Source organism: Pelodiscus sinensis, chromosome 9, assembly GCF_052426305.1.
Source record: "Pelodiscus sinensis isolate ZL-2025 chromosome 9, ASM5242630v1, whole genome shotgun sequence".
Classification (NCBI taxonomy): Eukaryota; Metazoa; Chordata; order Testudines; family Trionychidae; genus Pelodiscus; species Pelodiscus sinensis.
Window position 1 is genome coordinate 60,709,778 of NC_143060.1, and position 22,656 is coordinate 60,732,433.

Consider the following 22,656-nt stretch of genomic DNA (forward strand, 5'->3'; position numbering starts at 1 on the left):
CACCATTCTCTGCAGGGGCGGTTAAAGGGGCCCTTAGCTGAAAGCAGAGATAGGAGTGAGCCGCCATGTTCAGAGACAGGCACCAACTTCCCAAACTTCAAAGACGGGGGAGGTGGCGGGAGCTACATTTGGTGAATTGCTGCTGATCTTGAAACAGATGGATGAAAAGCATCCGTGTGAACCAGATTTAGTGTGTTTAGCGCTTGGAATGACTCCTGTGCCCGGCTCTGCACACACACCTCGGCCCTGGCCTGCTGCACACCATCATATTCCCGTAGGGATCCCCCTGAGTCACCCGCTGTGACGGCGCGTCGGGGGTCCCCCGTCTCCTGCACCCCGAAATGGCACAAACAGACTGCACCAGCCGGTGGAATAGAGGAAGTTTATTGCCTCTCCAGGCTACAGCACAGCACAGATGGAATCTGGTCCCAGAGCTGGGCTAGGATGCCTCAGGCCCCCTTGAGATGGGGGAGACTGGGCCCCTAAACTCCAGCCCCTTTCCCTAGGCTGTCTCCTCCATGCTCCCAGCCCGCCACTAAACTCACTCTCTTCCAGCCCTGCCCCCCAGCCAGGGCAGCCTCCACCTTCCTTTGTTCCTCTCCATGGGGGGTGTCTGGTTCAACCAGTTTGGCATCACCTTTGCATAGTGAGGTTTTCCCTGCTGGGTCTTGCTCCAGACAGCAGAGGTCACCACACACAGGGGCGGTGCGAGGATCATGACATTACTGACTGTGACGCGCATATTCCCCACCCCAGGTAACAGCTACCCACTAGCTCTGCTCAAGCCAGCAGGCTACACACAGCAGCACAGCCCGGGGTGGCATGGACCATGCAGCAGGCAAGCCATCTGGGGAATACGCTCCTCACAGTCAGTAATGCCAAGCGCCCTCCATCTCACTCATTCCAGAGGGAGGGGCTGGGATGCAGGAGATCCGGGTGCGAGTCCCCACTCTGCCACAGATGTCCTGTGTGGCTTGGGGCAAGTCACTCAGTCTCACAGTGTTAGTGCCCCATCTGTACAACAAGGATAATCCCACTGCTCTGCTTCCTGGGGGTGTGTGAAGAGAACCATGTTACTAAGGGCGAGGGGCCAGAGACCTACCTACCCGAGCGGCAGCCCAGTCCCGTGCAGGGTTCCCCAAACTGGGAGGGCGAAGTCATGCCCGAAATCTACACACCCACCAAATAACGCGATCCACCACTTACGTCCTGTAAGGATACACCCCTGTACAGTCATTGTGCCGCAGTCACCTCAGAACCACAGTGGTTCAGCGCAGACCCAGGGCAGAGGATGGCAATTTGGGGCAACTTCCATGTTTTTGGGTGCCCAGTCTGAGATCACGAGAAGGGGCCTGATTTTCAATGGGAAAATCAGGTTCCTTTAAACGTGTCTCCAGTTGGGCACTTGGGAATTCAAACCACCCCCAACAGATGCACTGATCACTAAATCGATAATCTTGTCCTTAATATTAAACCCGGATTTGTGAGTGTGCCTGGCTTTGCCTTTTACCGACCAGCATACTCCTGAACTCACAGGCTATGTCTACACTGGCATGATTTTCTGGAAATGCTTTTAACGGAAAAGTTTTCCGTTAAAAGCATTTTCCGAAAAGCATGTCTAGATTGGCAGGACGCTTTTCCGGAAAAGCACTTTTTGCGGAAAACACTACTGTGCTGTCTACACTGGTCCTTTTCCGGAACAGTTTTCCGGAAAAAGACTTTTGCCCGAACGGGAGCAACACAGTTTTTCCAGAAAAGCACTGATGGTTTTACATTAGATCGTCAGTGCTTTTCCGGAAATTCAAGCGGCCAGTGTAGACAGCTGGCAAGTTTTTCCGGAAAAGCAGCTGATTTTCCGGAATAACTTGCCAGTCTAGACACAGCCACAAGGTGTTAGTAGACCTCCTGCTTGTGTTCCCTGCAGAGTTTGCTTGGATAAATTCTCTTCGCTGGTAGCCTCCATGCCTAACCAGGAGAGGACATTTCAGGCTCTGGTCTTATGCTTTCCAACACACGGCACATCACTGTACATCAGTGCTGTTTGTTACAACATGTCGTCCTCTAAGCATAATCCCCATATAGGCAGGAATCACAACTCTAGCGCCCAATACCTGTTTGTGCATGGGAACGTCTGGGTTGTTTCTGCTGGGCATCCATCTAGGATTACTCTCTTGTAGGGGTGACTCATTTGGTGTTTTGCATTTCAGCTTGTCAAGGTTGGTGGCAGAAACGTGTAGCATTTGAGTCATATTTACTTCAAACTCCTCTTCTTGCAGCAACTTGATTCCCTATTTATAGGCATGCTCGAAAGGAGTTCTTTCTGTAAGCAGCTCCATGCCAAGGGTGGATTTCACGTTTCACAAGAACATTCGCCATTTCATGATGATTTCAAGACTGCTGCGCTGTAGCATGGGCGGGACTTCCTGTTCTGCTCCTTCAAAACTTATGGAGGAGCATCTCTCCTTGGCTTGAGCAGCCTGTGTTGCTTAGCTGAAGGGTCTCCTTTTGTGGCCAGTATTTGACACAATCTCACAACAGAGGATCACCCCCTGGCTGTAAGCAGACGCTGGGCAGGACTACTTTTCGCCCAGCTCCAAAGTCTGTTTTGAAATTTGCTTTTTGTCCAGCTCTCTCAAATATCAAACACTAAATTAGAGATGTTAAAACAATTAACTGGTTAAACGATGCTAGTTAACCATTTTAACTGCGGTCCTTCCGCTGGCCCAGCCGTGGCCGTGGGATCCTGCCGCCTGGTCTGCTGGCAACTTTAAAGGCTGGTGTGGCTCCGTCCCAGTGTAGAGTTCACTGACAAGAGCCAGTTAACTAGTAAGCATCTTGGTAACCGTCTTGCTTACCGATTACCTGTTTAACATCCCTAACACTAACCTGTGATAGCATCTTAGTCTAGAAATGTAAGACGACTGAACTGAACTCATGAATGTGTTTTGCTTTTGTTTCTTTGCAAGTTGCGCTGAAAGCGACGTGCTTTTGAATCAGGGCTGCATTTTGTGGCATGACGGCCGTTGTGGCTCTTCGGCTGGGCATCTCTGCTTTCTCCTCCAATCGCCTTCAGTTTTAATGCAAGTTAATCTGGTCTGTATCTTGTGCTTATTATGTCTTGCCATGCATTTTTAATTAGAGGCATGTCTGCTCGTTAGCACTCCCATTTGGGAAGTGTGCTTCACTGGCCCTGCAAAAAAGCCATTATTTTTTGCAAAGCCAAGTCTGAGCCTTGCAAGAACCTTGGTGTAGCTTGGTTATCAGCTGCTGCACAGATCATTCCAGCTGTGATTATTCTGTTTGTGAATCTGACCAATCCCCGTGGTTTTGCTTGATTAGCTCTATGACATAACCATCAAGAGGCACATCACATGGCAACTAGTTAATTGTAAAGACAACATGCTTTCCCCAGTGACCTTCCTGCCAGAGTCATGGCATTCTTGCCAGGTCTGAATGACTGTGTAGCACTTGGCAGTGCATTTCATTCTCCCACTGAAATTACTGTAGGGCTGTGTCTACATTGGTGCGATCTTGCGCAAAAGTGGCCACTTTTGTGCCAAAACTTGCTGCCTGTCTACACTGGCGGGGAGTTCTTGCGTAAGAACACTGACGTTCTAATGTATGAAATCAGTGCCTCTTGCACAAGAACTATGATGCTCCCACTTGTGCAAGAGGCCAGTGTAGACAGGCACCATGAATTTCTTGCGCAAGAAAGCCCTATGGTTAAAATGGCCATCAGAGCTTTCTTGCGCAAGAGAGCGCCTACACTGGTAAGGAAGCTCTTGCGAAAAAGCACATCTCTTGCGCAAAGGCACATGCCAGTGTAGACGCTCTCTTCTGGAAGAGTTTTTACACAAGAACTCTTCCGCAAAAGAGTTCTTGCGCAAAATCATGCCAGTGTAGACGTAGCCTAGGTCTTTGATGCCTCTGGTCCTGCCCAAAGAAACCACACCCAGGTTTTCAGCCTCCCTGTGCTCTCAGTTGCTCCCAGTAGATCTTGAAAGCATTGCGTGTACACACACTTACCCACCCATTCCCTTCCAGATTCTGAAGGACGCTATTCCAAAATAACAAAGAGCGCTTCTACACAGTGAATTGTTATTTCAAAATAATGGCGAGCTGGAGGATTTCTTACTCCGACTCCTGTAATGCTCATTTCATGAGAAGTAAGGGAAGTCGATGGAAGAGTGTTCTCCCTTCGACTTCCTGCTGCGTAGACAGCACCAAAAGTCAAGTTAAAGTACTTCGACTTCAGCTATGCAATTGACGTAGCTGAAGTTGTGTAGCTTAACTCAATTTTAGCCCACAGTGTAGACAGGAAAAGAGTAAGTTAACTCCTGACACCATATAACAACAGTGTGATATGGAGGAGTGCTGTCTCACACTACATGGGTCTGGGGTACGCCAGGGTTGGGCTCTGGCTAATGCTCCAAAGGATTAGGAAATGATCGTCCTTTGGCCGGAGCAAAGGATTAGGAGCCAGGAGCTCCTGAGAGCTAATCCCAGCTCCCTCTGGTGCTACAGACAAGCCCAGTGTTGTCGACTCCTGCAAATCTCGCTAGAGTTGGTATTTTTTCTTCAGGCCCTGGATTCCGGAGTCATGTGATGAGACTGGGCCTTAAACTCTTGACAGCGTTCTAGTTGGGAACAGCTGTCGTAGGCCATCTTTTAGAGATTACTACAGCGTCTTAGGCAGACGTCTCCTCTCCTTCCACCACCTACACAGCAAGCCTCAGGGAGCCAGATGCTGATCCCCACACTCAACCCATGCCCCCAACCCGATAAATACCGCCATGGTTACAGAGCTAGCTGCCCCTCTGTCCCCTTCCTTGGGCTTTCCTGGGGGAATGCTGCAACTTTCCCATATTTAGACTGGCTCCTTTGCTACAGTGCCCTGAATATCCACCGTGCTTGTCTAGCAGGTCCGACTGGCTTCAGCACCATGCGGGTCTTCCCTTCGGGGGACTATAACCAGCGGTGCCCAGAGACCAGGGAGTCTGCATAAAGCAGCAAGGAGCAACCCAATCTCAGGAATGGGCCGCATGAGAGGCCCTCCTCCATCTCAGTGGGCTGCAAGACTGTCGTAACCAAGCCAGTCTCCCGGCTAGGGTAGCTGTGCTCACGGCGCTGGCGTGCTAGAATTTGCAGGGGATGCCGATGGAACTACAGCAGCGGTCTGACGGGAGGCAGCGGGAGCACCCGTCTCTCACAGTCAATGCTGGGAGCCATGAACCCGCTCCTCACTTGCTTGACGTGCGTGTCACTTTTGTAACATCAGCAGGAAAAAACCCCCAACATGGATGGAAACCTACACAATGTGGCAGCCCTCTGCATGGGCAACAGCAAACAAAACGTCTCATGGGCCACACACAGAGCCCCAATGGGCCGCACATGGGCAGCAGGCTGCCCACCACTGCCATGAAGCCTCGTTTACATGAGCACTAGGAAGAAAGCAGCTAGGGAAAAGGGATTTCAAAAGAACCGTTTCTATTACCCACCACCCCGCCCTCCTGTGGTGTCGACCTGGGCAGACCTAGCTTCATCAGACACCGTCCCCAGCCAGTGCCTGTGTCACACCCTCCAACAACAGTCACCTTCTCCTTGAAAGAGGGGCCCTGAGATCCCTTTCTTTCACCCTGCACTGCCGGAGAGCAGGCACATCAAAGCTAACACTCCTGGCATTGCCCCTGACTGACTCTCAAGGCTTTGCTTGAACCCCTCTTTTCCTTCCTGCCTGTTTTTCCAGACAGCCCCTGACTGAGTTAAATCAATACTGAAAACACCTCCGCAACCAGACCCACATACACAGGGCCGTTCCAACTCCATCACACACATCGTCAGCTCTAAAACCTTTCCCCTGCAAGATGAGCGGTCTACAGAGGATGGGAAAAGGTGTGGCTTTCCCAGCATGCGTTTGGGATGAGTGTCTCAATTTGGGCGTGGCTCACCACTCACGAGTGCAGCAGAAATACTATATATTTATGCTGCTACCATGCTTTTCGCACCCCACCTCGCCAGGCACGCTTTACACATTACCTCTGGGAGGAGGCGGAGGCATAGCTTAGTGGCGTGTGGGCTTGTGCGTGTGCAGCAGCAGGAGGCAACGTGGGTGAGGGAATATCTCTTATTGCCCGTGAGAAAGCCACACACAGCTCTTTCGTGGCTCACGCTGACCCAATAAAAGCTATGACCTCACCCACCTTGTCTGTCTTGTATGCTGGGACCAGCCTGGCTACAACCACACCGCCCACATGTATTAGACAGAGGCGGCGCCCCATTTGCTGCATTTCTGTTCAGCTTTCAGTTCTGTGTCTGGGCAGGGCCTCAAAGAGGGCTCCGAGGGAAAACTCTCCTAAACTTGTCACACACAGCGCTCCATCCTGCGACGGTCTTTCCACATGCGCTGAGTCGAGGCCTCCCCACGCCCAGGAGAGCTGTAAAAACCCTACGAGCAGGAGTGGACGAATGCTCACATAAACCACACGATCCAACACCTGCTGCCGGCCCCATTTCTGAAGCCGCTAACCACAGCCTGTCTCTTCGTTCCTGTGTATTGCCCACCCCCGTTCGCCTGGGCTGTGGGAGAACAGCTCAGGGTCCTGTGGAAACACCCTGGCTTGTGGAGTACTTGGTCACAGTCGCAAGCCCCAGGCAATCAAGAAGTGTTGTCTAAGTGCGAGGCACGCGCCCTGTCTCACACGCAGACTAAACACCAGTAATTACTCCCTGCAGTAACCTTCCCCAGGCATTGAGGGCTGGTATTTACAGCGGCACAGGCAGCAGAAACTGACAGGCGAGGGCTTTGTCTCTCTGTCAGGAGGGGCTGGTGCCAGCCAGCACATGTGGCTGAGAACAGCTAGGCAGCCCCATCCCCTCCCAGCACAGGGAGTGGAGCAGCCACACCCGCCCTCCGGTGCCGGCTCCGAGGAGCTTTTCCCAGCACACGCCTCACCCAGGGGCGGTTGCCGGTGCTTTCATCCAAGTCACGTGGCGCGGGACCCACGGGAGTTGCGTCATCCCCACACAACACAATTACCCAACTTGAGCACGTGTGTGTGATTAAAGGCGGGGGGGGGGGAACAATCTGAGGGAAGGGGTGGGCCGGGCTGGATGGGGAATGTTGAAAGTGTCACTTAGCTAATTGCCAGCTCTGCCTGTGTCAGGCAGGCGCGTGCTGTCAGGAGCCTGAACTCTGTGTACCCGTGTGTGCACCTCTCCTTCTCCCGCTCCGCGGATGTTTTGACAGGAGCTGCGCAGACGAACAGGCTGTGCTGTGAGGTGAGGTGCTGGCAGTACCACAGGCAAATGTCTCCCTGCCCCCTGGCAATTCCACGTACATGACAGGGCAGCATCTCCCCCATCAGCCGCTGCCCCTGATGTACGGGGCGGGGGGCGTTGGGATATGTAAAAATTAATAGGGGTCTTGGATAGTGTTAAGGGGTCAGCCACAGCAGGCGTGGCCCTTTAAACATGTTTTCCCCCTTTGTCCTAGCAGTCTTGAAAAACGGTTGCTCTGAACAGTGTCTTGTTTTGTACAAACCCAGTCCAGGTCAGAGTTCTTTCCCTCTCCCTAGAAGCTGCTGATTCAGAGAGTATGTGATGCTGATTTAACTAAAAACCAGTGAACGCGTGTAATTGTATTAATCAATTGCTTATTAATATTCATGGTATGGAAGTTCACATTACTAGATAAGGTTTTGGGGAAAGTAGCAATAAATAAAAAGGTGTAACTGATGCCAAACTGGTGCCATTAGGAATGTTGTGTCGGAGGCCTGAGGTTAACATGTGCGGGCACTAAAGCTGTTCCATTTACCCCATCTGCTCCTGAGTCTCCTGTTTCTTCTCTAAGAGGGAAATCCCCAAAAACAACCCCATGCAAAATAAAAAGCCCAAAGAAACGTGTTCTGGGTTGAACAAAATGTTTTGTAGCGGCAAGAAAAAAAAAAGTTCCGTTTCAGTTTGAACCAAACAGAAAGGTTTCTTGCAGATTTTCCGTTTCTCTCTCTGCTCTGGTGGGCACGGGTAGCAGCACGACGCCCAGGGAGGAAAGCCCACCGTCAAGTAGGTAAGCAAACTGTATGCTGGGCTGGCCGGGAAAAACGTAGTTATCACAGGGAGAGACAGAAGCAGCTAGAGAGACCAGCTGAAGTAGTCGTCTCTGTTTTAGGTGCCCTGTTACGTGTAAAGACAATAGGACACAGTCCTAACGCAGCCAAAAAGGTCTCTGGCATCACGTACAAGGCCTTGCAGAGAGGCTGGGGGAGCCTCGTTGGCTGCATGCATGAAGAAAGAGATGCTCAAGAGGGGACGTAGTAGAGGGGTGCACAGGCCTGATGGCTTCTGGAGAAACAAAACCAGTTCAAGAAGGGAGCGCACCAGGAGCAGAGAAGGGTGAACATTTAAATCAAATGCCGGACTTGCACGGAGAGCAGGAAACAGCCTGCCAAGGGCAGCAAGAGGAGTTGCAAATGGTCGTGTCCTGGGAATAAGGGCAAGGCTCTGAGCAGAACACAAGCTTACAGGGCCAGCGAGGTAGGCGGGGGGCCGGAGATGGGCCGCAGTCCCACTATTCCTAAATGGACAATAGGCTAAGCGGCAGAGTGGCACGCTCCCTATCACCGTATAGGAGAAATGTGTCTGTCTTCGCTCGCTCGTGTGTGCATGCATCGCGGAGCAAGAGACAACACACACGGACTGGGCTCCAGTGTTCACGCTGGTCTTCCCAGGCCATTGCAGGACACTGCGTGGGAGACAGCGAAACAGCTTTAACAGGCAGCTCCTAGTTAAATACTTCAAAGGAATGGAGAGGAAAAAAAAAGCGTGCAAGGCTTTCTGTGGGAGAAAATCTCATTCCACCTCCTAGTCGGTTCTGCGTGGGCAGTCACCACCGCTGTTAAGCCTGTAATTCCGTTTATACCCTCAGACACCACTGATGTCCAGGAAATTTTCAATCTTCAATCCCAGGAAGGTGGTTTCTCCCACTCCCAGAAAATTCTCAACATTGAAGCCCTTCTGAGAGGAAGAACAAAACTCTTCTGTGGCGTTAACCTGCTATCTCTCTGTTTTCTTCCTGGGACTGTTTTACCCGGCCCTCTGCAATTCCACCACACACACAGTGCCTTGCTCTCCCCCAGAAAAGATCAGTGTCTCATATCTATGGACTAGGAGGACCCACCTAAAGTTCAGCAAGGCTGTACCATGTCTCTTGCTGATGTAGGGTTAGGTTAGCAGCTCTGCTGAGAAAATACACATTCAAACCAAGAGCTCCTCTACACAGCATCCAGCAGCAAAGTTTGCATGACACGGTGCTCTCCAGTCACTGGGGTTTGCAGTTCCCAGATCCCCGTGACACATGCCTTGCTAAAACCTCTGTACGGTCTGGACAAAATGCGACAAAAGTGTCCTTGGTGTACAAGTGCTGGTGTCAGCAGAAATTACACCAGGGATGAATCTGGCCCAGTTGTTTCTAGCCCATAGCTTAAAACCAACGTACGTTGGCCCACCACACACATGGGCCTCACTGAGATGCTGTCAGTGTTCCTCCAGCCCTTCTGCAAAGCACACCTGCAGGCATGGCACGGCAGCTGCACTTTTCAGAGAAGTTTCACAAATGCACTCGCTGTGTGTCCATTTGTTCCACGAGGACTGGGACCGGAAAGAAACTGCACACAAAATGCACGGCTGGTGTGCTGGCTGCAGACAGGTGTGGGGGGAGGAAATGGTGTGTGGAGCTGAATCTGATCCCGCCCACTTTTCCAAAAGCCCCACCCCTTAGTGGAAGGTTCGTTCGAGCTGGCACAAGGGACAGGTTTTTGCCATTTAACCAGCTCTTTGCAGAGGTCACAAATCCAACCCACCATTAGGTAGAAAGTTCCCGGGGTAAATAACTTTTCCTTATTTACTGTCTCCACAGCAGTCATGATTTTATAGACTTCCATCAAATCCCTCTCTTAGATTCCTCTTTTCTAAGTTGACTTTAAGGGACTTTTCAGCTTATTTACTTGTTCCCATAACGCAAGAACGAAGGGTCCCAAATTAAATTAATAAGCAGCAGTTTAAAGGAAACAAAAGGAAGTTTTTCTTCACACAACACAGAGTCAACCTTTGGAACTCCTTGCCAGAGGATGTTGTGAGGGGCAGGACTTTAACAGGGTTAAAAAAAAAAGATAGCTAGATAAATTCATGGAGGTCCATCAATGGCTAATAGCCAGGAATGGTATCCCTAGCCCTTGTTTGTCAGAGGATGGGAATGAGTGACAGGGTGGGATTGCTTGATGATTCCCAATTCAGTTAATTCCCTCGGGGCCCAGCATTGATCACCGTTGTAAAACAGGCTACTGGGTTAGATGGACCTTTGGTCTGACCCAGGATGGCCATTCTTATGTCTCTTCAATTAATTAGTTTCCCCTCCTTTCCAAGGTATCCAGAAGTGCAGTGGAACCAGACTGAGTCCAGTCTGGGCATAATTGTACATCCCACCGCTCAGGAGCAGCCCCGTTTCCATTCTCCTCCCAAACAGGAGACCCCAGAGCACAGACAGCTCCAGGGCCCAGAAGCTTTGTTCAGGAACCCTCCCCCCAAAAAAAACCCCCACCACGCTCCACTTCTGCTTCCCCGGAGCCCCAAGAGCCCAGTGTACCGCCGCAGCCTCACTCACATTGTACAGCACCGTGGTCCATCCTTCCATGGTAATGCACTGGAAGACGGTCAACACAGCAAAGAGGATGTTGTCAAACTGCGTGATCCCATCGTTGGGACCGATCCACTCCTTGCACTCATAACCCGAGGGGCATCCTTGCACCCCACATGGATGAGGGGGATCCAGTTCTTCCAGTTCACCTGCAATCACACAAGAGCAATGCCCGGAGGGCATGGAGATCAGGGAGGGGCGGGGAAGTCACAGAGAAGCAGACAAAGCCCAACCTGGGTACCCAGCAGAAGGCGAGGTGAGATGAGCATCCCACCGTGTTAGTAAAGCTCTCGCATTTGGGAGTCATTAGGCTACTGGAACATTCATGGAATCCCAACCTGCACTGCCCTGATTTTCCATTCACTTCCCAGTTTGCTCCTGTCCTTCTGACTGTCAGTGCTCCACGAGTACATCTCCTTGATAAGCCAGCTCCAGGACAATTGCACCAGTTTCGACGCATCTCACTCCTGACCCGAAACAACGCTGGGCCTTCTGGGTTTGGTCCCCCGAGCAGGCATGGCCGGTCATGTTAAAGTACGTCTGTATGTTTCTTCCCCTTCCCCACCTTGGACTTGGGGGACGGCCCTCTCCTCTCTTGCCTGTCTAGAAAGCACCTCGTGCACAGTGACCATGACTAATAGCCATCGGAAGAGTTGGCTTTTCTTCTCTGTATTGAAGTATTGCCAACCCTCACAACGAGTCTCACGGTGCTTGGTGTTCTCCTTAAAGGCCCAGTTCCCGCAGTCCTATGGTTACTTGAGCATCCCAGGGGAAGGGGGCTCTAAAGCTAGGTTCTGGCCTTTATAATTGTGAAGAAAAGCTTGTGAATGTGGGTCACATGCACCCAGGAGAGGCAAAGATCTAAAGGTAAGAAGCCTCATCGGATTAGCAGATTCTTTTAAATCCGGGATTTGTATGACAGTCTCGTGGCTTTTGGAACACCTCTAGTTGCCCATGCTACGTCTCAGGAATGGGCAACTTCTCTCTTTAAATGAGCTCAGGGTATGGAGACTAGACAGATACAGGTGGTGATTTTGATTGATAAAATCCCCTCGTGACAATATCAGTCACTGGGCTTCGGAGCATACGTGCACCTGTTATGGTCTTTGGGCCCTTTAAGAGCTGGCATTCTGGGAAACATAGTTCTCCAGGAAGGACTGAGAATCCCGAAGTCATGTGACCAGAGACACATCCTTTGTAAGGGATCGTCTGAGTGCAGTGATCTGCTTTACTTCACTGTCACCCTCCCGGCCTGGTAGCAGGCTCACGGAGAGGAGGGCAGAGTGTGGCGTTCAGTAAGCGAAGAGGGGAAATCACTGAGCCCTGAGCGCCCGCAAGAACATAGCCATGAGAAAGAGTGAACCCTGCCTCAGATTCCAACCGGCACGGTGTGGGAACAGAATTTCTCCCCACCCTGCACTGGGGCCCAGTCTTCTCTCAGCCAGCAGGATGACAATTGTGTGCAACAGTCTGAAGTGTCCATGCCACCATGCCCCCCACAGCCTGGCTTATGCCTTGGGTGCAGCCCAGAGTAGGCGAGCCGGGGCACCGTGCAACAAGGCCACAGGGTGGCTCATGCACAGTCTACTTGCCCATCTGAGGGGGGAAGAGCATTGCTCCCCATGGCACAACAGCCAGCGTATGAGGATGGAGCGGGGAGCACGGCGGCAGCTGACCTACCTGAATTGTTGGTGTAGCAAGCTCGGTGCAGTTTTCCACTGTAGAACTCCAGGCCAATGATGGCGAACATCAGAATGGCAAAAAAGAGCAGGAGGCCTATCTGCAGAAGAGGCACCATGGCCTTCATGATGGACTTCAGCACGATCTGTAAACCTGGGGAAGAGGAGAGAGGACACAGCTCACCAGCCATCCCGACCCGCAAAGGGAGGCAGCAGCATCTCCCCCTCTCCCAACAGGAGAGGCTTTGGGTAAGGGGTCGGTAAGCCACAGAGACGAAGGATCATTAACCTGCCAGCCACGACCAGGCAAAGCCCAGAGTGAATAAACTTTTGCCAAGCAGGCTTTGCACATCGCCTCCTCCCATCTGCCATGTCGATAAACGCCCAGCGTCCGTTTCCAGGGTTTTGATCAATTTCTTCTCTCTAGGGGCACGTTCTGGAATTTCCACTGCGCTCTACAGATTTCTGAGCCAGGAGCAAGGGTAGAATGGGCAATAGAACCACAACAGTGAGGACGAGGGAGACGAGCTTTGCCCGTAGAGGAGGAGCATGAGCTAGTGATAGGACAATGGATTCGGGATGGGTTCTACTCCTGGCAGCGCCATGGGTCATGTCACCTGCCTTTGCCTCAGTTTGCCCTCCAGCCCAGGACTGTCTTGTTAATTGAGACTGAAAACGCTCCCTGGCAGGGATCGTCTCTTGCTTTGTGTGGTGCAGCAAGCACAACGGAGCCCTGATTCCAGTTGGGGCTGCTAGAAGCTGCTTTATAAAAACAGCCACTGCCTGTCCAGATTTGCCTGCCGAGTGGGAACCGCAAAGTACGCCGGTAGCACCACATTTCAACATCTCAGCGCAAGAGATGGAAAATCCCAGCCAAGCCCCCCCTGCAGACACACGCTGGCATGCCACATTTTGTGACCGGAAAAACCACATGGCCAGCCACCAGTGTCCATGCACAGAGTCTGGCTTGTGCCTCCAAGTGCACACACACACATTTGCGCCCGCACAACAGGGCAGGTTGCATCCTGGTGGCTCCCCTGTTGTGTGCGGCTTTTGACTGCTGCCTTCTAAATATCCCTCCCGGAACGTCCTTTGGATAGCAATGGAGAAAAGCCAGAGGGAACGCAAAGTGTTGCCCTGAGGGCTTTGTAGGAGGGGAGGTTGGTAAGAGTTTTCCCCACTGGTCCGCTGCTCGTTGATGGGGCTGGAGCAGCCCCGGCAGCTGTGCCAGGAGCCCGGAAGGATGTGAGCCAATTGCAACTGGGCGTGTTCTCCACTCCCAGCTCTCTCACTGCTTGTAACAGATGCAGTCTTGTCTGTGTGCCCCTTAGTGGCTGAAGGGGTTTGGGGGGGACCCAGGCCCGCCCATTCCTCTGGGTCCTGGCCCAGGGACCCTATAGGTAGCAGTTACCTGCCCAGTTTCAGAGTCCACAGTTCTGGTCATGTCCCTGGGCCACTCCCCTGGGATGCCATCTCATCCTAGCCCTTCTCTAGGGCCTAGTTGCAAGTTCCCCTTGTCCAGGGTTCCTCAGAGTAGCTGCCGGCTGGCTAGCCCTGTGCCAAAGTGTCTAGCTCTGCTTAGCTGCAAGGGCCCAGCGCCCACTCAGAGCTGTGCAAGGTGCTGGTGTTCCCAGGGGCCTGCCTGGGTCAAGCTCCAGGTTGGAACTGCCTAGCCTTCACTAGCAGCCCCTTATATAGTAGCCTGCCGTACTTTGATTGGCTACAAAGTAAGCTGCCTCTCTACCCTGCTCGGAGGACTTCTCCACTGCCCTGCTTCTGGCCAGGGTGCTGAAAGGCTCTGTCTGCCCCATCACACTGCTCCTTGCTCCTGACCTGTTCTCCCAGCTCAGGGCTCTTCTGAGCAGAGGCCTCAAGGGCCACATTGCTGTCACATTCAAGCGGATTTTATCCCTGGGAAAAGTGCCAGACCAAGAGGGGACAGATGAGGGGCACAGACAAATCTCTCCCACCGCTGCTCTGCGACTGTGCCACCACTCCGCTCCCGGCCGCTCCCTCGAGGCTGTCCACCAGAGAACCCCTCGCGGTGACATGGCCTCTGGACACATGAAACTAGGCCAGGACCATCTTACACAGACCGGCTCTGAGCTAGAAACTGAAACCACCCAGGGGCCCAGAGTGGAAGGTGTCGCATCCCTGCGACCGTAAAGCCAGACCCGTGCGGTTTCTCTTCAGAAGGGAGACTCCTGCTGTCCTAGCCCCCACTGATGAATGAGCTGTACGTCCATGGCACAGAAGGGATCCCTACACCTCCCTCTGACAGGCGGGCAGCAGAGCCAAACCTGTGCAGGTCTGCGACCCTGGTGTGGGGAGCCATGAGGACCACGCTGCTGCCGCAGGTGAGTGCCGATCACGCGCGCTCTAATGCCATCACTACCCCAGCATCCCCTCAGGGGTGATTTTTTGGAAAGGGCAGGGAGTCAGCTTCAGCATTTGCCCCAGGCCCCCAAACACCTCTGTGTGGCCCTGATCTGAAAGGTGGGCCCCAAATCTCTGCACACTGAGTTTACCCCTCTCCCTTCCACGGGGCCAAAGGCCCCTCTCCTGTGGAAATCTGGGTGAGGGAGCACTTCTCCCTGCTGGAGAACATGGCAGGGGAAGTCACAGTCTGGCGAAAGTCCCGGGGCATGTTGCCATTGACTGTCATAAGGCCCAGAATTCACCCTCTGTCTCCAGTGGTGGCCTGCGTGTTCCCCATGCCCGAGGGACACCCCAGAGTCATGAGCGCTGTCAGAGAGCAGGACAACTTACTGGGAATGCCTGAGACGAGCTTCAGAGGCCTGAGCACACGCACCGCCCTCAGGGTCCGCAGGTCCACATGGGTGTTGAAGTGCGTTCCAGCCGTGGCCAGGATGCTGAGGCCAGACAAGGAGAAAGCAGAGTTATCGCCACGGAGACCTGGCCATGCAAACACGAGAGGCAGGTGCCGTGGCCGGACTCACCTGACCCACACGCGAGTCAGCACCAACTGCGGGGCTCTAAACTTAGCAGGGGTCACGGAGAGGTAAAGGCCACAATTAAAACACACACACTGGTGCCACCGTCCCCGCATCGCGCCAGAATGGGGAGTCACGTTAGCCACCAGCCCCGCTCCCCTGGGATGGCCAGTCAGCCACTCACCTTCTCACTTAGAGGGGGTGGCTCGGGAATGGGGTGGGGACGTTACACCAACTTTGTGTCTCCCTGATTCTGCAGTGGCTGAGCATCAGTCGGACCCCAAAGTACAACTCAGAGCAGCCTTGAGGCTGCCTTGCATTTTGCTTCCTATAACAGCCCCACAATGTCACTCAGAGAGACCAGAGATCGTCCCGACATGGCAGCCCTCAGGGCACATCCCTGCACCGAGAGGAGAGGTGGCCCTGCAGCTCCCAGCATGGCACCCCAATTCAGTCCGTGTTTTCACTGGCAGATCAGTCCCGGGAAGCTGCTGGTGCAAGGAGCAAGCCCTCGATCAGAGCCAGGAGTCATGCGCCGTCTCTGAGTGCCAGGGGACCCACGCCCCAGTGGGCAACATGGGCCTGATTCACTGCTGCTTTTCCACCCTGGCAGCTGTTTACATGTGTGCCACATGTGTGCCAAATACCCCCTGACTGGACGGGTCACGCCTGACACCCCCTTTGCACAGGGGATTGTGGGGTGTGGCGCTGGAGAGCCAGGCCCCGCCACTGGCGCCCAGCTGCCTGAACCATTAGCAACTCGATGCAATTAGGCCCTGGGGTTGCTGATTGCAGGGACGGTGCTCTTCAGAGCTGCGCTTTGCTTTCTTGGGACCCGTTTCATCGCTCTCCAGGGAGCTATCAGTCTGGAGCAGAGAGCAATCCCAAGATCAGAGTCTGGCCCGGGTGGCTAGTGACACATCTCAGGATTAATGCGCCGCAGGCTCAAGGGACCAGGCTCCCTACAAGTGGCAGTGCCCGAGCGACAGGCCATGGGTGGGGACGAACCTTAAGAATGAAAATGCAACCGGCAATGAGGGTGGGCAGGGGAGCCATGACTGGGACAGGTGGCGGGAACTCCCCCGGGAGCAACCCCACCCAAGGCTCCAGCACAAGAGCAGCGCCGGAGAGCAAGGACTGCCCAGCCTGGCTCCGTCTGGGCAAGGACCGGGAGGGCAGAGCGGGGGTCCCGGCACAGCTCCCAAAGCTGCTCAGAGGGTGTCTGGGAAGCAGGAGGGAGAAAAGCAGGGCCGACGGGCCAAGAACGGGGCAGGAGGAGGCAGCGACCTGGGAGCGGTGTGAAGCAACCCGAAACCCAAGCAAAACTGGGTCATTGTTCCACTAATTCACCTAATTACAGGCCAGAGCAGCTCAGTGCTGGGTCCCCTGTGTGCTGCACAATTAGCAATCTCCCCCCACCCAGGTATGGTAGGTACAGTCCTACCCCCTCCGGAAACAGGAGTTCAGTTTCCTAGGATACAGGGACAGGAGCCGTCTAGCAGCATCGGAACAGCTCCTTGCATCTTGTCCCCCCTTTCTGGTGCGCACACTGCGCTGGGGAGGGGTGACATGACGAGCACCCGGAGACAAACCTGAGCCCAGAATCTGCTTAATCTGGCCAGCGGCCGGAGCTGAGGTTCTGGCCCCACCAACACGTGCCCAGGCCATCTAACCCCCTCAGGACCATGGTGTGAGCCACAGGTTCCTCCCATGCACGTGGCTGCTTAGAGCATCCCCTTCCACCCCACACCCAACATCCAGCTTCAGCAGCTCCAGCAGGAGCCAAACATGCAGCCCCAGGACAGAGACGGCGACAGCTGCCCCTTCAGCGGCCATGACTAGTCCTTCCCCTCCAAACACACCCCAGGGAAGGAATTGGAGAAACCAGGTGAAAGGAGAAGGGGGTGGGACCCAGAGAGTCCTAGGGAGGGGTCACAGGAGAGAAATGGGAGGACAGGCCTCCGCATAGCAGAGGGCAGGGCTCAACTCCAGGGCTGTGAGGAATCTCTGGGAACAGCAGCCGGGGATCAGGTGCCAGGCCTTGCTGCAGAACAGGAATGGCGAGTGGGGGAAAGAGGGAGGAAGGTGGGAACTGAAGAATGGGGGCCCAAGGGGATGAATGGAAATCAGAGTGGGGAGCAAGCAGGAGATGGGAGGGAAAGGAGAGAGCAAAGGGATTAAGGAAGGAGCCACCAAGAAACTTCAGCTCCCCACGTTAGACTTGTCCCTCCCTGCATCTACCCTACAAAGGAACCCTCTGTGCCCAAACCCATCCTGCAGCTGCTCCCAGACGTCTCTGCTCGCAGCCCCTCACCCCAGCCAGCCCCACCACACCCGACCAATGCAGCGACCTCACCATGCTCTGCCCGATCCTCCCCTCCAGCCGCCAACAGCCCCTTCCCTCCGACTTCCCCGCTGTGCCCCATCCATGGAGCCTCTCCTGCTGCTGCCGTCTCCCATCCTGCCACCTCGCTCCCCACCCTGCCAGCGAGGCTCTGCAGCAAAGGCATACGAAGGCCATCTTCCAAACCCCAAGGCGGATTCTAATGCGACGGCTTCCAGAAAACCTCGATCACAACAAACGAGAGACTGGAAAACATCCGGTCTAGACTGCTCAGAGAAGGGAGCTGGAACAAAGCCAGGGAGGTGGCAAAGATCCAGGCCGCTTCTGAGGAGGCCTGCATGTGTGTGTTTAATGGGACTTGCTTCCCAACCTCCCACGGGCCTAGCAGTGGCGTGCTGCATTATGCCAGGGCCTGGACCCAGCAGAGATGTGGCCAGCTGTTGCATATTGGGTGGTTATGGGCTCCCTTCTTCCTCTGGGGGATGAGGTGCGAGTCCTTGCTTGAAGCCCAGCGAGCTAAGAGTTTCTTGGACAGGATAGCGGCTTTTAAGTATCTAGAAGGGTGTTACAAGGAGGAGGGAGAAAATTGTTCTCCTTGGCCTGAGGACAAGACAAGAAGCAATGGGCTTAAACTGCAGCAAGGGAGGTTTGGCTTGGACATTAGGAAAAACGTCCTGTCGGGTGGTTAAACTCTGGAATACGTTGCCTAGGGAGGTTGTGGAATCTCCATCACTGGAGAGACTAAAGAGCAGGCTGGACCCTAGGGTGCCAGGCAGGGGAGGCATTGCCTTCCCAAACCGCCAGCCTGGCTCTGCCCATTCTCTACCCCCAGAGTGCCTACTGTGCTCCAGAGCTGGGGCTGCATGCCCTCCTCCCTCCCCATGGTGCTGGGGGGGCAGCTTGGCTTCCATAGAGTGGAGCATGGGCAAAAGGGGCGGGGCTGGAGCTGGGACTGGAGGCTTGCCTCTCCCAGCCCTACCTGCACCCACTGTCCATGGTTGTCCCATGGACTACACTCAGGCACACGTGTGAATGCCCTCCTGAACGAGGACTTTGGCTAAGTCAAGGGTCCCTAGAAGCCCAGGAGGGCTGCAAAGTCAGCCTGCAGTATCAGCCAGGGAGCAGGCAAAGAAGCTGAGATTTCTCCCCTTCCTTCGGACTGGTAAGTAGAGTCCAGGCAGGCAGGGCCAGCATCCCAGATCTCCTCCACAAGCAAATGCAGTGTTACCCTCTGGTCAACACAAGGTGCGATTTGGAGGTGTCCCAGCTCCCAGTTTGATGGGACAGGGATGGCCAAGAATCTTTCCTTCAGCTTCACATGCCCTCAAGTTCTGGGATCCAAATGTCTAAGCACCCCCCAACATGAACCCCCCAACTTTGATACAGTTTTACACTTAAGCTATTTAAACCGGAATCCTGGAGGACAAAGACCATGCTGAGGTGATGCCCACCTCTTAGCTGGACAACAGTTGTGTGATATACTTGCCGAGGAAGTCCTCAGTATGTCGGCAATTCCAGCTCTGCAGAATGCGACAGTGCGTCTTGTCCGCAACGGGGGCTACCACGGGCACCTCACACCTGTCCTCCCTACGCCGACTGCCCACCAAATGCCAAAGCAAGTTCAAGGCCGTGGGTCGTATCTTCCAGGGACTCAGCTGTCTAGCCCCAGGGCCACCTGCCTTCTTGGGCACAGGGGCACCTTCCGCCACAAAGGTAAAGCTAGTCAGTGGAGGAAACAGTGTCCATGGTGGTCAGTCTGACTGTGACAGGAACCTCCCCCTCCCCAGGGAAGGGGTATCACAAACCTCGCCACCTGGCGTGTGTGTGTGTGTGTGTGTGTGTGTGAGATGCAGTTCCCAAACAAGACTCTACTTTAGACACTGGGCACGGATGAGAGAACAAACACATGAGCGAGGTTAGTTATGTCGCCTAATACGCTATGGGAAGGCACTCAGACACTACAATGACGAGTGCAGTAAAAGAACCTCTATAGAATACTTTTGACGCAAGGCCACCAATTAACTGCCATTTATTTGAAGGGTCAGGGACCTTTTAATGAGCCTTCTCTGAGGAAACCGTGTATTGGGCTCTCCATTAGTGATTAAGAGCAGGATTCTCTTATGACAATGTGAAATGCTCACTGCCCCCACTTAAGGACGTGGGGCCCATGGATCATTTCCGATCAGGCTTGCCCAGAAGACAAGCAAGACACCAGATGGGGCAAGCAGAAGACAGCTCTGAAATATGCTTGCAATCCAAAGGATGGCCCTGGGCAATTTTCCTTCCAGGGTCCGATTGTGCAGAAAGATGAGCTTGCATTCCGCACGCACAGAGTCAACACCCAAGGGAGTATGCAACTGGCCTCGCATGCACCTCTGGAGAAATTTCTAAATCATTTCTGAAGGCCGTCTCTAATCGTTAGTTGTGCGCTCAAGGGCTGTGTCTAGACTGGCAAGTTTTTCCGCAAAATCATGTGATTTTGCGGAAAAACTTGCCAGCTGTCTACACTGGCCGCTTGAATTTCCGGAAAAGCACTGACGATCTCATGTAAAATCATCAGTGCTTTTCCGGAAATACTGTGCTGCTCCCGTTCGGGCAAAAGTCTTTTTCCGAAAGACTTTTGCGCAAAAGGGCCAGTGGCGAAAATGGCGATCAGGGCTTTTTTGCGGAAAACCGCGTCTAGATTGGCCACGGATGCTTTTCCGCAAAAAGTGCTTTTGCGGAAAAGCATCCTGCCAATCTAGACGTGCTTTTCCGAAAATGCTTTTAATGGAAAAGCTTTTCCGTTAAAAGCATTCCCGGAAAATCATGCCAATCTAGACATGCTTTTTCCGAAAATGCTTTTAACGGAGACCAGGACTGACGCAGAGAGCCCTGGAGTTGTTACCACCAGAGGAGCTGGTATTTAGAACATTTTGCAAGGAGATGAGGAATGGTGACCATTAACCCAGGGGCTGTTCCAAGCATGAAGGAGACATTACATCCAAAGGCACCTCTCAATCTGCCACACCTGAGGTAGGATGCAACATGTGGCAACAACCCAAATAATGGTAGGAAATAAAAATCATTCAAGGGATTGCAAAGGCTGCAGGATTCTTCTCTGGGTATAAATAATTCTTTCTAGATCCTCCAGGCCATGGCTCATTGTTTCTGGCACAAATATTAGAAATGAAAGGGAGTAGATGCCACCGTGTACAGAATGCAGGAGCTTTGGGACTGACGTGAATGCCCTCCCTCAGAATAAGAGGTATGGATACTAAATTAGGCAAAAGTTACACAAACCAGTCCTCCCCTCCCACATACAAGCATACTTGAATTTTGCATCTCTGGCTCGTCTCCACTCATTGAGCATAGACGTCCCTTTAGTTCCCTTTGTAAAGGGTTAAGAAAACATTCACTGATGTCTCAATAAATTGCTAGTCAAGACTAGAATATAATACACCGTTAACGCCGTCTACTGAATTGTGTGTAGCCATCAAACATGCACATGAGTCAGGTGGATGTATAACAGGTACAATTTTCATAAGCATCCCAGAACCAAAGCATTGTCCTATCGCCAGGGTGGACTAGACCCGATGTCCCCTGCTGGAGGCTTTGCCGCACCCTGTCCCAATGGGAAAAGCAGAAGATAGGTCCTCCAAACAGAATAGAGTGGCTGCTTCTGCTGCGGCCAATCAGGGCCCAGAAGACTGATATAAAAGAAGCTGCTGAGCAAGGCCTGGCAGTTTCTCACTAGAGCTTGACCCAGCCAGATCTAAGGACTGACTGGGAAGACAGCAGCACCTCGGACAGCTCCAAGTGCCAGCCAAACTTTAGAGTTGGTGGAGACCCAGGTCCAGCGGCTGGAGACTAGCCACAACCGACTACAAAACTTGGAGATGTGCCCTCGGCCATAAAGGGGTGCTCCCGAGAGGCTGAGCCCCTCACAATCCCAATGGCACCTACCAATCAGATGTTTTCGACAATCTCACTGGGCACCTATTGGCATCTTTAGGACTAAAAAGCTTTAAAATTACAGTCCTAAGACTTAGGCATCTATGAAAATGTTTACCCAACATCTATTCATCATGTACAAGACTTTTTAAAGCAACTTCTAATTGGAACCTTATTATACAGTGTGACCCATATTTGCATGTGTATGTGATTCTGATTTACCAAAAAGAATCTCATCTGTATGACATTTTGTTCTCCATTTCCCTCAAATCAAATTCCTCAGGGAAAGATCTGAATCTGAAATCATTTGGGAAAGATCCTTTTGGGGATCTTTTTTCTTATTTCCTTTTCTCTGTACTAAGCAGCTGCAATGTTACAAGGACAATTTAAAGAGCTCAAGCAATTGTACCAAACCTGCCAGAATGTAATAAGGAACAAATCTGAGTATAGTAAAACATGGAAACCTGGTTACGGCAAGATAGAAAACAAGCTAGAACTAAGCTGCACACAGAATATCAATCTGTGTGTTTCAAGAGAGAAACCAACCACTCGCTGCCTGGGTTTAGGAAGGAATTTGCCTTTCCTACTCTCCCACGGACATGTTGTTGCATAACTTTTCCTTATAGAGTCCCTTGCTTATTTTTCTGAAGAATCTCTAGTGCCGGTCATTATTAGAGAGAGATACTGGTGTAGACAGACCATAGATCTGATCCAGTCTGGCAATTCCTATATCCAAAGGACAATTTAAATTCCATCTAATAAACATACGTCTATCCAAGGCTAACCCACTAAGAAGTAACCCTTATTTATAGACAGAGATCCAAACTAAAATTATATCTCACAGTCCAAGTTATCTGAAAAGGCTGCCAGATTGGTCTATAAAAATCACAATGATCTCATGCTTTTCATCATACATAGTGAAAAGAGAGAGCGAAGGCGTTTTATAGGTCATGCAGGCAAAGGGTTGGTTTTAACTCCTTCCTAAGGAAAGGGAAAAAAGATTGCGGGTGAGAAAAGAGCAGAGGGGATCTATCTGCATCATGCAAATGAGGGCAG

At 52.6% G+C, this 22,656-nt stretch overlaps 1 protein-coding gene across 1 annotated transcript in view; it reads right to left on the minus strand.

Annotated features, from left to right (window-relative positions):
* The window catches only part of CACNA1E (calcium voltage-gated channel subunit alpha1 E), a 264,872-nt gene that overhangs the window by 151,020 nt on the left and 91,196 nt on the right, over positions 1-22,656 (minus strand). Inside the window, exons 6-8 of the mRNA XM_075936805.2 lie at positions 15,139-15,242; positions 12,371-12,523; positions 10,658-10,839 (exon numbers count right to left, since the gene is read on the minus strand). Coding sequence (XP_075792920.2) covers positions 10,658-10,839; positions 12,371-12,523; positions 15,139-15,242 — 439 coding nt within the window. The remainder of the gene's footprint in view (positions 1-10,657; positions 10,840-12,370; positions 12,524-15,138; positions 15,243-22,656) is intronic.